Source organism: Aquarana catesbeiana, linkage group LG02 (genome assembly GCF_042186555.1).
Source record: "Aquarana catesbeiana isolate 2022-GZ linkage group LG02, ASM4218655v1, whole genome shotgun sequence".
NCBI lineage: Eukaryota > Metazoa > Chordata > Amphibia > Anura > Ranidae > Aquarana > Aquarana catesbeiana.
This window is the reverse complement of record NC_133325.1, coordinates 10,271,359-10,285,187: the sequence shown is the minus strand read 5'-3', so window position 1 is coordinate 10,285,187 and position 13,829 is coordinate 10,271,359. Positions and strand designations below refer to the sequence as shown.

General features: G+C 51.8%; 1 protein-coding gene across 1 annotated transcript in view; it reads right to left on the bottom strand.

Moving 5' to 3' along the window:
- Positions 1-4,501: 4,501 nt before the first annotated feature.
- The window catches only part of RSPH1 (radial spoke head component 1), a 32,999-nt gene continuing 23,671 nt past the window's right edge, over positions 4,502-13,829 (bottom strand). The window contains exons 7-9 of the mRNA XM_073612537.1: positions 11,341-11,461; positions 9,370-9,561; positions 4,502-4,697 (exon numbers count right to left, since the gene is read on the bottom strand). Coding sequence (XP_073468638.1) covers positions 4,684-4,697; positions 9,370-9,561; positions 11,341-11,461 — 327 coding nt within the window. The 3' untranslated portion in view covers positions 4,502-4,683. The remainder of the gene's footprint in view (positions 4,698-9,369; positions 9,562-11,340; positions 11,462-13,829) is intronic.

Here is a 13,829-nt window from a genome sequence, read left to right as displayed (position 1 = left end):
CGCAGGGGCCAGCGGGACAACCGTGACCTGGGATGGGGTAGGTGGGGGCCCCTACATTCTGGCCCGTCCCCCTGCCATCTGCACTACCCCCTACAACCAGTTGTACCCAAGGTGACACCTGAGGGAGCTGACCCGTTCCCCCGCAAAACACTGGACTAAATCCTGCAACCCTCCCAGCAAATCTAGCAGCTGCACCTCTGTCCCAGAACTAGCAGGAGGAGCGTGGGCCAGCTGCCGCGGCCGCAGGTGACTGTGACGTCGCTGTACTTGCCACAGCCGCACTCCCATCCCTCACTTCCAACAAACCACACAGTGCAGCATTTAAGGAAACATTAGCACCAGCTCGGAGAAAACCCCCTTCCCACAGTGCAACCATTACCGTATTGCAGCTAACCGTTCTAACTGGAATACACCATAGGGGCACATATTACCGATGAGCCCCCCAACACTTCCATCTCGTATGTTTTCTGACACCATCAAAGACCATAAACCCTGCCATTACTCCACTGCTATGGCGAAACCGATTTCACTTCACCTGAGATTAAACAAAAACAAACAAACAAACCAACACCACAGGCATGGTGGGTGGGAAACTGCTTCCTCCTTTCTGCCCCTTCCTCTGCTGCCCAGAAGTCCCGCCTCCCCCTTAATAAACACTGCTCCTCCCACTCTGTCTTCTTCAAGCCGTACCATCCCCTTCCTTTCACACTTTCCTGCATAACCATTTGTTGTCTCCCCTCTACACTTTCATGCCCGGCCCTGCACTACATTCTTCTTTCTCTTTTTGTTCCGGGCCTCACTTTAAGCACCTCCCGGGTGACACTGGGTTCACCTTTCATCGAGGTAATAGTCAGAGTAGAATAGATAGGTTTTTTTTTAAGGAGACCTCTGCTTTCTCACCCCCAGTGGTGCAGGCAGTAGAGTTCTCTGATCACTGTATGCTATCTGTGGTCCTGAATGCTTCAGACGCCCCTCAGAGGGGCAAGGGCATCTGGAGATTGAATTTGACTCTACTCAAGGAAGAACATGTTAGACAATCCTTTGAGGAATTCTTTCAGGCACAGGTGACCATCCTGGACTTTTGTAGCAGCAAGGCTGAGTGGTGGGAGCTGACCAAAAAGAGGATTGCTGGATTCTTCAGGGGCCTAGCCAATAGAAAGCAGTTTAATAAATACATGACCTACCAACGTTTACGGAGGAAGCTGGATATTCTTGTCTCGAGAGGAGGAGATCCTGGGGCAATCTCCGAAGTGAAACTCCTTCTCAGGAAGTGTCAATATGACCGGCATGCCTCTTTGGTTCTGGAGAGGGACTATGGGAAGTACCACTCGCCTGACCCTTACCAGAACTGCAAACAAGGTGTAGCAGTTAAAACAGTCGTTGGCCTTAAGGACAGTACAGGTTCCTTGACAAAGTCCAGGTCAGGGATTCTGGAGGTCGTGAGGTCCTTTTATGCTGACCTTCTTGGGAGGAAAGAGCTTGACCGTGACAGGATGGAAAGCTTTTTGGACTCTACTCCAGGTCTAAATGATGAAGATGTTCCATTGATGAATTTGACAGAGGAGATCACAGTTGAAGAGGTGATGAGGGCAATTGAACAGCTTGCCATCAAAAAGTCACCTGGACCGGATGGCTTGATGGCTGAGTTTTACAAAGCCTTTAAGTCTATTCTGGCCCCACATTTGGTAGAGGTTTTTAACAGTTGCCTTGCTGAGGGGGTGCTTCCCCCTTCCATGAGGCACTCAGCTGTGATTCTTCTTTCAAAGGGTAAAGATCCTTCGATGATTGAGAATTGGCGCCCCATCAGCCTTCTTAATGTCGATAGAAAGATACTGGCAAAGATATTTTTCTGGCGCCTATCGTCAGTAGCAGAGTCTTTGCTTTCTCGCCATCAGCACTGTTCGGTCCAGGGTAGGTGCACCTTCACAGCAGTTTTAGCTGTCCGGGAGGCCTTGGAGTGGTGCAGGGCTGCAGGCTGGGGAAAGTATTTGCTGACATTGGATCAGGCAAAGGCTTGTGATCGCGTTAACCATGAGTACCTGTGGTTGCTCCTTAGTAAGTACGGTCTGCCGGGTGGTTTTGTCGATTGGTTGAGAGTCTTGTATAAGGGGGCAGAAAGCTTTCCTCTTGTTAATGGTTGGGTTGGGCAGTCCTTTGAGGTTAGCTCTGGAGTGCGTCAAGGTTGTCCCCTGAGTCCAGTGCTCTATGTGTTTGCAATCGACCCTTTCATCAGGAGGCTAGAGAGCGGCATGTTGTGTGGGGTGCCAGTGGGGCTCCCAGGTGAGCCGCCTTTGAGGGTTGTTGCCTATGCGGATGATGTGTCGGTGATTGTCACCGGGGCGGATGAAGCAGAGGAGGTGGTCTCTCTGACATCACGGTATTCTGAAGCATCAGGCTCCAAGATCAATCAGGAAAAGAGTGAAGTTTTCTGGATGGGAAAGGAAGGTGAGGGGTTTGATCTCCCGGACACCTTTCCAGTGCCCCAGGAAAGAATTAAGATTCTAGGCATTGAATTTGGACCCGGCGATTATGGCCTCAAAAGCTGGGAAGGCAGACTGGAAATTGCCAATACTAAGGTGGTCAGTTGGAAGAGATGGAAGTTATCTATGAGGGAAAGGGTTGATCTGATTAAGACTTACCTGATTCCGATCTTCTTGTATGTCAGCTTTGTCTGCATCTTGCCAGTGTCTCTCTATGCTAGGGTCAGTAGTGTGTTCTTCCAGATGTTGTGGGGGAACAGACTGAACCCCATCAAGAGGAATGTCACCTATCTATCCAGGAGGGAGGGTGGCTTAGGTATGGTCAACCCAGTTCTTTTCTTTTCGCTGCTATTTCTCAAATTTAACATTGGTAATATGCTTGCAGTGGAACCTCCTGGATGGGTAGGCATTTTTAGATCTTGGTTTAGGCCTTTTCTGCGACTTTGGGAAGAAGGTGGCCAAGTGAAGAATCTCAGGGGTCATCGTGGTCAGCTACCAGCCTATGTCGCTCCGTGCCTGAAGTTGCTGCGGCAGTGGCGGCGATTGTCGGCTGAAGATCTCAGATAGTTTCCGAGGAAAGTCCTTATGAGTCGAGTCTTGAGCGAAGTCTTTCATGACCCACTGGTCTTAAGGGATTGCCCAGGCCCAGTTTTAAGGGCAGGGTTAAGACTTATTAATTTGGACAGAGTACCCCCTAAATTCAGCAATCTGGCCTGGTTGTGCTTCCATGGGAGGCTCTATGTTAGGGGCAATTTGAAATTCCGCAGTGGGATGGATCGTAGCTGTCCTCGGGAGGAGTGTGCAGGTGAGGAGGAGACTATGGACCATTTTCTGCTTCATTGCCCTTTTAACATAGAGGTGTACAAACAGGTGGGGCGGGCCCTCGGTGTTCCTTTCCTCTCCAGGCTGGGTTATGCTGAGTGGGTGTACGGAGCATTCAATACTGGTGGGGTTTTTTGTTTAGATACACTTTTTCTAGTTAGCCTAGTAGTCCGTTATTTCACTTGGAACGCACGGTGTCAGGTCAGCATTCGGCATAAAATCCTTCCTGTTCAGGTGGTGGTGTATGACATTCTGCATGAGGTGGAGAAGATTCGGGTACTTGAGAGAGACAAGCGGAGTCAGGGGGCTTGGTTGAAGGCGTGGAGGGGTTTCAAGCCTCCCTGACTGCCAGGAGTCTCTTTCCCGGGTGTGGCTGTCTGTCTCTTATCACCCTAGATTATTATTTTTTGGATTAATTTTTGATAAATGGCTGCGTACATAGGTGATGGGTTGTGCCTCTTAGGCCCTCTCTGCTGCTTTATGTAAATAATTTTGGTAGTGGATTATGTATATATTGTATATATTCTGAACATGGATGTGTATTCCTTGGATTTCTGTTGACGTTTTATACTATGGTTTTGTTTTTTACTTTTGTATAAAATTGGTTGCTTGATTCTTTTAATAAAAGATCAATAGTGTCCCATCATTGGTGTCAGTGGGAGGAATAGTGTCCCATCATTGGTGTCAGTGGGAGGAATAGTGCCCCATCATTGGTGTCAGTGGGAGGAATAGTGTCACATCATTGATGTCAGTGGGAGGAATAGTGTCCCATCATTGGTGTCAGTGGGAGGAATAGTGCCCCATCATTGGTGTCAGTGGGAGGAATAGTGTCACATCATTGATGTCAGTGGGAGGAATAGTGTCCCATCATTGATGTCAGTGGGAGGAATAGTGCCCCATTGTTGGTGTTATTGAGAGAAATTGGTATCAGTGGAGGGAATTATGCCCAAAAGGGTCAAGAAAAACCAAGGGATTGAGCTTCATAATCCCCCCTCCAGTCAGCCTTCAAATGCTTCCTACAGGACAGATTCTGACCACATTCCCCTACATTTAGAGAGGCACACAGATAATGACCACATTCCCCTACATTCAGAGAGGCACACAGATAATGACCACATTCCCCTACATTTAGAGAGGCACACAGATAATGACCACATTCCCCTACATTCAGAGAGGCACACAGATACTGACCACTGTAATGATTTTTCATTAACAATTTTTATTGAAGGTGAACAGAAATAAACAATACATATAAAGAGAGAAGCAAATGATGCAGCATGGACCTCTGGAGGCGAGAACATCGGAGGTTGCACACCACACCTCCCCAGACACTTCCACCTTCATAGGAATTTCTGACCGCTATGTCCGCCATCTTCACAATTTAGCCTTCATGATCTGTAAGAAAAAGTAATTGTTACTGTAATGAACTGATCGCCCACTTGATTGCCCTCAGCCGATCTCCACCATGAGATAACACTCAAGTCTCCTACAGGATGTGAAAACTGCTTTCCCTTAAAGCACTGTCCTAAGAACCGTGGTAAATATTTTAAGCTGAGCCTGGGAACCGAGATAAGTATCTGAGGCTGAACCCGGAACCAGGAACAGTATCTGAGGCTGAGCCTGGGAACCAGGATGAATATCTGAAACCTGACCTAGGAACTGGGATCAGTATCTGAGGTCAAGCCCAGGAACCAGCATTAGTATCCCAGGCAGAACCTGGGAACCAGGATCATTATCCAAGGCTGGTCTTGAAAACCAGGATCAGTATCCAAGGCTGGGCCCAGGAACAAGATCAGTATATGAGTCTGGGCTCCGGTACTGGGACCAGCATGCAAGGCTGGGCTGAGGAACCAGTATCGGCATACAAGGTAGGTTCATGTTCAGTTGTGCACATGGAGTATTGTATACAAATCAACAACAGGTCACATGACTCTCCTTTTATCTATTATTGATTTGGTTTCAATGTTGTATCGTAGTGTCATTTCAGGTTTTTTGTTGTATTTGGTTTCTTGCCATTACTCAGAAACTGACTCCAGGTCCTTGGCCTGGCCTTGGATACTGATCCCATTTCCTGGGCCCAGCCTCAGATACTGATCTCCCTTTCTGGCCCCTGCCTCGGATACTGATCCCCCTTTCTGGGCCCGGCCTCGGATACTGACCAACCAAATTTACCTGTCTAACCGTATGTTAAAGGCAGGGGTTTAGTTAGCACACATTTGCAAACGCATGTGAAAGCTGCAAGGCCTCGTCAAGGCACCCTGTATTACTTGCAGTCCTAACACTAAATTTATAAGTGTCTCCACAGTGGAAGCATATGCATTGAATGGATAGGTGTGAGACAGGTGAGCCAGGAGGCCGCCCTAGCCCCCTTAAAGGGACAGGACACACACTGGACACCCAGCAAAAGCAGCAGAGGCGTCCAGTGTGTCCCCGACCCAGATATACAAACTGTAACAAGACACTGGTCACCGCCCACACCCATAACTGGCCTTCACAGTAAGGAGCACATGGAGGGCATATACATACAAGAAAAAGACAATTCCATAGCTCAACTCACCAACCAGTCTGCTGACCAACCAAATTTACCTGTCTAACCGTATGTTAAAGGCAGGGGTTTAGTTAGCACACATTTGCAAACGCATGTGAAAGCTGCAAGGCCTCGTCAAGGCACCCTGTATTACTTGCAGTCCTAACACTAATTGCCTCCTGGCTCACCTGTCTCACACCTATCCATTCAATGCATGTGCTTCCACTGTGGAGACACTTATAAATTTAGTGTTAGGACTGCAAGTAATACAGGGTGCCTTGACGAGGCCTTGCAGCTTTCACATGCGTTTGCAAATGTGTGCTAACTAAACCCCTGCCTTTAACATACGGTTAGACAGGTAAATTTGGTTGGTCAGCAGACTGGTTGGTGAGTTGAGCTATGGAATTGTCTTTTTCTTGTATGTATATGCCCTCCATGTGCTCCTTACTGTGAAGGCCAGTTATGGGTGTGGGCGGTGACCAGTGTCTTGTTACCGGCCTCGGATACTGATCCCCCTTTCTGGGCCCAACCTCAGATACTGATCCTCCTTTCTGGGCCCAACCTCAGATACTGATCCCCCTTTCTGGGCCCAGCCTCGAATACTGATCCCACTTCCTGGGCCCGGCCTTGAATACTGATTCTACTTCCTGGGCCCAGCCTTGGATACTGATCCTGCTTCCTGGGCCTGGCCTTGGATACTGATCCTGCTTCCTGGGCCTGGCCTTGGATACTGATCCTGCTTCCTGGGCCTGGCCTTGGATACTGATCCTGCTTCCTGGGCCCGGCCTCGGATACTGATCCCCCTTTCTGGGCCTGGCCTCGGATACTGATCCCACTTCCTGGGCCTGGCCTCAGATACTGATCCCACTTCCTGGGCCCGGCCTTGAATACTGATTCTACTTCCTGGGCCCAGCCTTGGATACTGATCCTGCTTCCTGGGCCTGGCCTTGGATACTGATCCTGCTTCCTGGGCCTGGCCTTGGATACTGATCCTGCTTCCTGGGCCCGGCCTCGGATACTGATCCCCCTTTCTGGGCCCGGCCTCGGATACTGATCCCCCTTTCTGGGCCTGGCCTCGGATACTGATCCCACTTCCTGGGCCTGGCCTCAGATACTGATCCCACTTCCTGGGCCCAGCCTTGGATACTGATCCTGCTTCCTGGGCCCGGCCTCGGATACTGATCCTGCTTCCTGGGCCCGGCCTCGGATACTGATCCTGCTTCCTGGGCCCGGCCTCGGATACTGATCCTGCTTCCTGGGCCCAACCTCGGATACTGATCCTGCTTCCTGGGCCTGGTCTCAGATACTGATCCTGCTTCCTGGGCCTGGTCTCAGATACTGATCCTGCTTCCTGGGCCCAACCTCGGATACTGATCCCGCTTCCTGGGACCGGTCTCAGATACTGATCCTGCTTCCTGGGCCTGTCCTTGGATACTGATCCTGCTTCCTGGGCCTGGTCTCGGATACTGATCCCCCTTTCTGGGCCCGGCCTCGGATACTGATCCTGCTTCCTGGGCCTGGTCTCGGATACTGATCCCCCTTTCTGGGCCCGGCCTCGGATACTGATCCCACTTCCTGGGCCCGGCCTTGAATACTGATTCTATTTCCTGGGCCTAGCCTTGGATACTGATCCTGCTTCATGGGCCTGGCCTTGGATACTGATCCTGCTTCCTGGGCCCGGCCTCGGATACTGATCCCCCCTTTTTGGGCCTGGCCTCGGATACTGATCCTGCTTCCTGGGCCTGGCCTTGGATACTGATCCTGCTTCCTGGGCCCGGCCTCGGATACTGATCCCCCCTTTCTGGGCCTGGCCTCGGATACTGATCCTGCTTCCTGGGCCTGGCCTTGGATACTGATCCTGCTTCCTGGGCCTGGCCTTGGATACTGATCTCCCTTTCTGGGCCCGGCCTCGGATACTGATCCTTTTCATAGGCCCGGCCTCGGATACTGATCCCCTTTCTAGGTCTGGCCTCAGATACTGATCCTTTTTATAGGCCCGGCCTCGGATACTGATCCCCTTTCTAGGTCCGGCCTCGGATACTGATCCCCTTTCTAGGTCCGGCCTCGGATACTGATCCTTTTTATAGGCCCGGCCTCGGATACTGATCCCCTTTCTAGGCCCGGCCTCGAATGCTGATCCTGCCTTCTGGGTCCGGCCTCGGATACTGATCCCCTTTCTAGGTCTGGCCTCAGATACTGATCCTTTTTATAGGTCCGGCCTCGGATACTGATCCCCTTTCTAGGTCCGGCCTCGGATACTGATCCCCTTTCTAGGTCCGGCCTCGGATACTGATCCTTTTTATAGGCCTGGTCTCGGATACTGATCCCCCTTTCTGGGCCCGGCCTCGGATACTGATCCCACTTCCTGGGCCCGGCCTTGAATACTGATTCTATTTCCTGGGCCCGGCCTTGAATACTGATTCTATTTCCTGGGCCTAGCCTTGGATACTGATCCTGCTTCATGGGCCTGGCCTTGGATACTGATCCTGCTTCCTGGGCCCGGCCTCGGATACTGATCCCCCCTTTTTGGGCCTGGCCTCGGATACTGATCCTGCTTCCTGGGCCTGGCCTTGGATACTGATCCTGCTTCCTGGGCCCGGCCTCGGATACTGATCCCCCCTTTCTGGGCCTGGCCTCGGATACTGATCCTGCTTCCTGGGCCTGGCCTTGGATACTGATCCTGCTTCCTGGGCCTGGCCTTGGATACTGATCTCCCTTTCTGGGCCCGGCCTCGGATACTGATCCTTTTCATAGGCCCGGCCTCGGATACTAAACCCCTTTCTAGGTCTGGCCTCAGATACTGATCCTTTTTATAGGCCCGGCCTCGGATACTGATCCCCTTTCTAGGTCCGGCCTCGGATACTGATCCCCTTTCTAGGTCCGGCCTCGGATACTGATCCTTTTTATAGGCCCGGCCTCGGATACTGATCCCCTTTCTAGGCCCGGCCTCGAATGCTGATCCTGCCTTCTGGGTCCGGCCTCGGATACTATCAGCAATGCAGTACATTTTTTTAACTATTTTTTTACATACTTTATCTTCTTTTTTTTATGAACACTGTAACAGCAATCTTTTGAACAATTAAGAAAGGTTTTCTATTGGCATGCTGTGATTGGCTACAGCTCATCACATGGTACAGGGTGCAGTGATTGGCCCAGGTACCATGTGATATCTGTGGGCCAATCACAGCATTGCTACAGAAAGCACAGCTGTTATGAATGAAAGTCATTCATAACAGTTGTGTATACGTTGTGGTCATGTGATCGCATAGCGATCACGTGGAGCAGCTGGGTACCAGGAACTGTAATCCGCTGTGTCCACCAGTTACGGGAGCGGCGTGCTGCGCGCCCTAGCGCGCACGTGCAAAGCAATGTATAGAGAGTTGTATACAAGGTCTCCAGGGTTTGGGTCTCATTTACTTCTGTCCTGTAGAACCATCTGCTCTGATGACCCAACTAGAAGATCCAAGGTGGAAACGAAGGAGGAGATGGAGCAGAAACATGACAGGCAAAACAAGACAATGACACTTTACACCCCCTCACCTTCATCTGGGTTCGTCCTCTCAGCCTCTGAACTTTCCGGTAAGACAGATGTTGCCTCAGACGTGGCAGGTATGTTTTCTGATGTTTCAACAGAAGGAGGAGCCTCTTCGGATAGAATTTCTGACTGATTGGTCAAGGTGATGGACTCTGGGGGTGCCTCAGAATCCTCTGCCACAGCCGGCTCTCCAACCACTGCAAGAAAAAGAGACATACTGAGAGATACGGGTCCATCTCTGAGGTCAGATGATTCAGAACCCTCTGTTAAAACCGGCTCTCCTACCATTGCAAGAAGAAGAGACATACTGAGAGATACAGGTCCATCTCTGAGGTCAGATGACTCAGAACCCCCTGCCACACCCAGCTATCCAACCACAGCAAGAAGAAGAGACATACTGGTCCATCTCTGAGGTAAGATGACTCAGAACCCTCTGCTAAAGCTGGCTCTCCTACCATTGCAAGAAGAAGAGACATACTGAGAGATACGGGTCCATCTCTGAGGTCAGATGACTCAGAACCCTCTGCTAAAGCTGGCTCTCCTACCATTGCAAGAAGAAGAGACATTCTGAGAGACATGGGATCCATCTCTGAGGTCAGATGACTCAGAACCCTCTGCCACCGCCAACTCTCCAACCACAGCAAGAAGAGACATATTGAGAGATACAGGTCCATCTCTGAGGTCAGATGACTCAGAACCCTCTGTTAAAACCGGCTCTCCTACCATTGCAAGAAGAAGAGACATACTGAGAGATGCAGGTCCATCTCTGAGGTCAGATGACTCAGAACCCCCTGCCACACCCAGCTATCCAACCACAGCAAGAAGAGACATATTGAGAGATACAGGTCCATCTCTGAGGTCAGATGACTCAGAACCCCCTGCCACACCCAGCTATCCAACCACAGCAAGAAGAGACATATTGAGAGATACAGGTCCATCTCTGAGGTCAGATGACTCAGAACCCTCTGCCACACCCAGCTATCCAACCACAGCAAGAAGAAGAGACATACTGAGAGATACAGGTCCATCTCTGAGGTCAGATGACTCAGAACCCCCTGCCACACCCAGCTATCCAACCACAGCAAGAAGAAGAGATATACTGGTCCATCTCTGAGGTAAGATGACTCAGAACCCTCTGCTAAAGCTGGCTCTCCTACCATTGCAAGAAGAAGAGACATTCTGAGAGACATGGGATCCATCTCTGAGGTCAGATGACACAGAACCCCCTGCCACAGCCAACTCTCCAACCACAGCAAGAAGAAGAGACATACTGAGAGATACTGGTCCATCTCTGAGGTCAGATGAATCAGAACCCTCTGCTAAAGCCGGCTCTCCTACCATTGCAAGGAGAAGACATACTGAGAGATATGGGTCCATCTCTGAGGTCAGATGACTCAGGACCCTCTGCCACAGACAGCTCTCCAACCACAGCAAGAAGAAGAGACATACTGGTCCATCTCTGAGGTAAGATGATTCAGAACCCTCTGCTAAAGCCGTCTCTCCTACCATTGCAAGAAGAAGAGACATACTGAGAGATAATGGGTCCAACTCTGAGGGCAGATGACTCAGAACCCTCTGCCACACCCAGCTATCCAACCACAGCAAGAAGAAGAGACATACTGAGAGATACAGGTCCATCTCTGAGGTAAGATGACTCAGAACCCTCTGCTAAAGCCGGCTCTCCTACCATTGCAAGAAGAAGAGACATACTGAAAGATAATGGGTCCATCTCTGAGGTCAAGGCCAAAAGAGACCCCTGAGCCTCCTAGAGAAGAATTTAAGGATGCAACCAAAACTTCTTCTCAGACACCATTGCTCAGCCAATGAAAGCAATGCTAGTTCTGGGGGCGGAGCGCACCTTGGTTAGTGTTAGCAATGCAATGTACCTGCCCCAGAACAAAGCCCCGCCTCCAGGAGTCAGGAAGTAAAAGCCTCGGCTGTGCCACATAACATTTGGAGATAGGGTGACATCATACCTGGAGCTGGGGGCGGTACCACTTCTGTGGGGGACCAGATGGTCAGGCCGGTGATCCTCTCCGCGTTCCATTGTGTTGCCGTCACTGCCAGGGGCTCCTCCTCTTCCTCCTCCTCCTTTTCCTGGTGCAAGAGAAATGAGATTTGTATCACTGAGCTCACTGACCCCCTCCCCCCATCCTATTATACCAGAAATAATGTCCGGTGTTAGGTTGTACCTACAGGGGGTGCACTGAGCGCCAATGTCCCGGGGCCCATGAGAGCAGGGGGTCCTACCAAGATGACTCCTCCCCTTTATTTCCTAGCTCACATGACAATATCTACCAGTCCTTAGATATGATGGTCGCATTCGTTTTCTTTTTTCATATTCCTGTCATCACAAGGGTGACAACCTTCACTCACTGTACTGTAACTATGAAGGGTTGTCACCCTAAGACAGGACTACAGAATGCACCCCCTGTCCCTGGGACTTCTGTCAGCTCTTGTGTGATTGGCTCACTACCCCTCCTGGAAGTCTGCACAGAGCTGCAATACCAATAATAAGCATCCCCTGAATTGTGTTCACATTCACCATCACTGGGGTTCCTGTATTTACACCTCACACTGACCTAGGCATAAATCTGAAGGACAGCCCACTTGTGTGCAAGCCCCGCCCCCTTGTGTCATGTGATTATTTTAGTAAAACTACAGCTGGACACTACTGGAGGAAGCAAGCCGACTGCTACCGATCAACGGTTGAGGATTCCTGGACTATAGAGAGTCTTCTGACTCCTCTCACCATCTCCTCTGCCTGATGAAGGGGGAATGGTGAGCTCCTGATGAAGGGGGGGATGGTGATCTCCTGATGAAGGGGGGGATGGTGAGCTCCTGATGAAGGGGGGGATGGTGAGCTCCCGATGAAGGGGGGGGATGGTGAGCTCCTGATGAAGGGGGAATGGTGAGCTCCTGATGAAGGGGGGGATGGTGAGCTCCTAATGAAGAGGGGGAATGGTGAGCTCCTGATGAAGGGTGGAATGGTGAGCTCCTGATGAAGGGTGGAATGGTGAGCTCCTGATGAAGGGGGGGGGGGGGGTGAGCTCCTGATAAAGTGGGGAATGGTGAGCTCCCGATGAAGGGGGGAATGGTGAGCTCCCGATGAAGGGGGGGGGAATGGTGAGCTCCGATGAGGGGGGGGAATGGTGAGCTCCTGATGAAGGGGGGGGGGATGGTGAGCTCCTGATGAAGAGGGGGAATGGTGAGCTCCTGATGAAGGGGGGGATGGTGAGCTCCCGATGAAGGGGGGAATGGTGAGCTACCGATGAAGGGGGGAATGGTGAGCTCCTGATAAAGTGGGGAATGGTGAGCTCCCGATGAAGGGGGGGAATGGTGAGCTCCCGATGAAGGGGGGGGAATGGTGAGCTCCGATGAAGGGGGGGAATGGTGAGCTCCCGATGAGGGGGGGGGAATGGTGAGCTCCCGATGAGGGGGGGGGGAATGGTGAGCTCCTGATGAAGGGGGGGGAATGGTGAGCTCCCGATGAAGGGGGGAATGGTGAGCTCCTGATGAAGGGGGGAATGGTGAGCTCCCGATGAAGGGGGGAATGGTGAGCTCCCGATGAAGAGTGGGAATGGTGAGCTCCCGATGAAGGGGGAATGGTGAGCTCCCGATGAAGGGGGGGAATGGTGAGCTCCCGATGAAGGGGGGGAATGGTGAGCTCCTGATGAAGGGGGGGAATGGTGAGCTCCTGATGAAGGGGGGGGAATGGTGAGCTCCTGATGAAGGGGGGGTTGGTGAGCTCCTGATGAAGGGGGGAATGGTGAGCTCCCGATGAAGGTGGGAATGGTGTCTCCTGATGAAGGTGGATGGGGGGGAATGGTGAGCTCCTGATGAAGGGGGGGGATGGTGAGCTCCAGATGAAGGGGGGACTGGTGAGCTCCTGATGAAGGGGGGGTGGTGAGCTCCTGATGAAGGGTGGAATGGTGAGCTCCTGATGAAGGGGGAGAATGGTGAGGCTCCTGATGAAGGGGGGGTTGGGTTGGTGAGCTCCTGATGAAGGGGGGGGTGGTGAGCTCCTGATGAAGGGGGGGGGGGGTTGGTGAGCTCCTGATGAAGGAGGGGTGGTGAGCTCCTGATGAAAGGGGGGGGGGGGGGGTTGGTGAGCTCCTGATGAAGGGGGGGATGGTAAGCTCCTGATGAAGGAGGGGGGTTGGTGAGCTCCTGATGAAGGAGGGGGGTTGGTGAGCTCCCGATGAAGGGGGGGGGGTGGTGAGCTCCTGATGAAGGGTGGAATAGTGAGCTCCTGATGAAGGGGGATGGTGAGCTCCTGATGAAGGGGGAGAATGGTGAGCTCCTGATGAAGGGGGGGGGGGGTTGTGAGCTCCTGATGAAGTGGGAATGATGAGCTCCTGATAAAGTGGGGAATGGTGAGCTCCCGATGAAGGTGGGAATGGTGTCTCCTGATGAAGGTGGATGGGGGGGAATGTGAGCTCCCGATGAAGGGGGGAATGGTGAG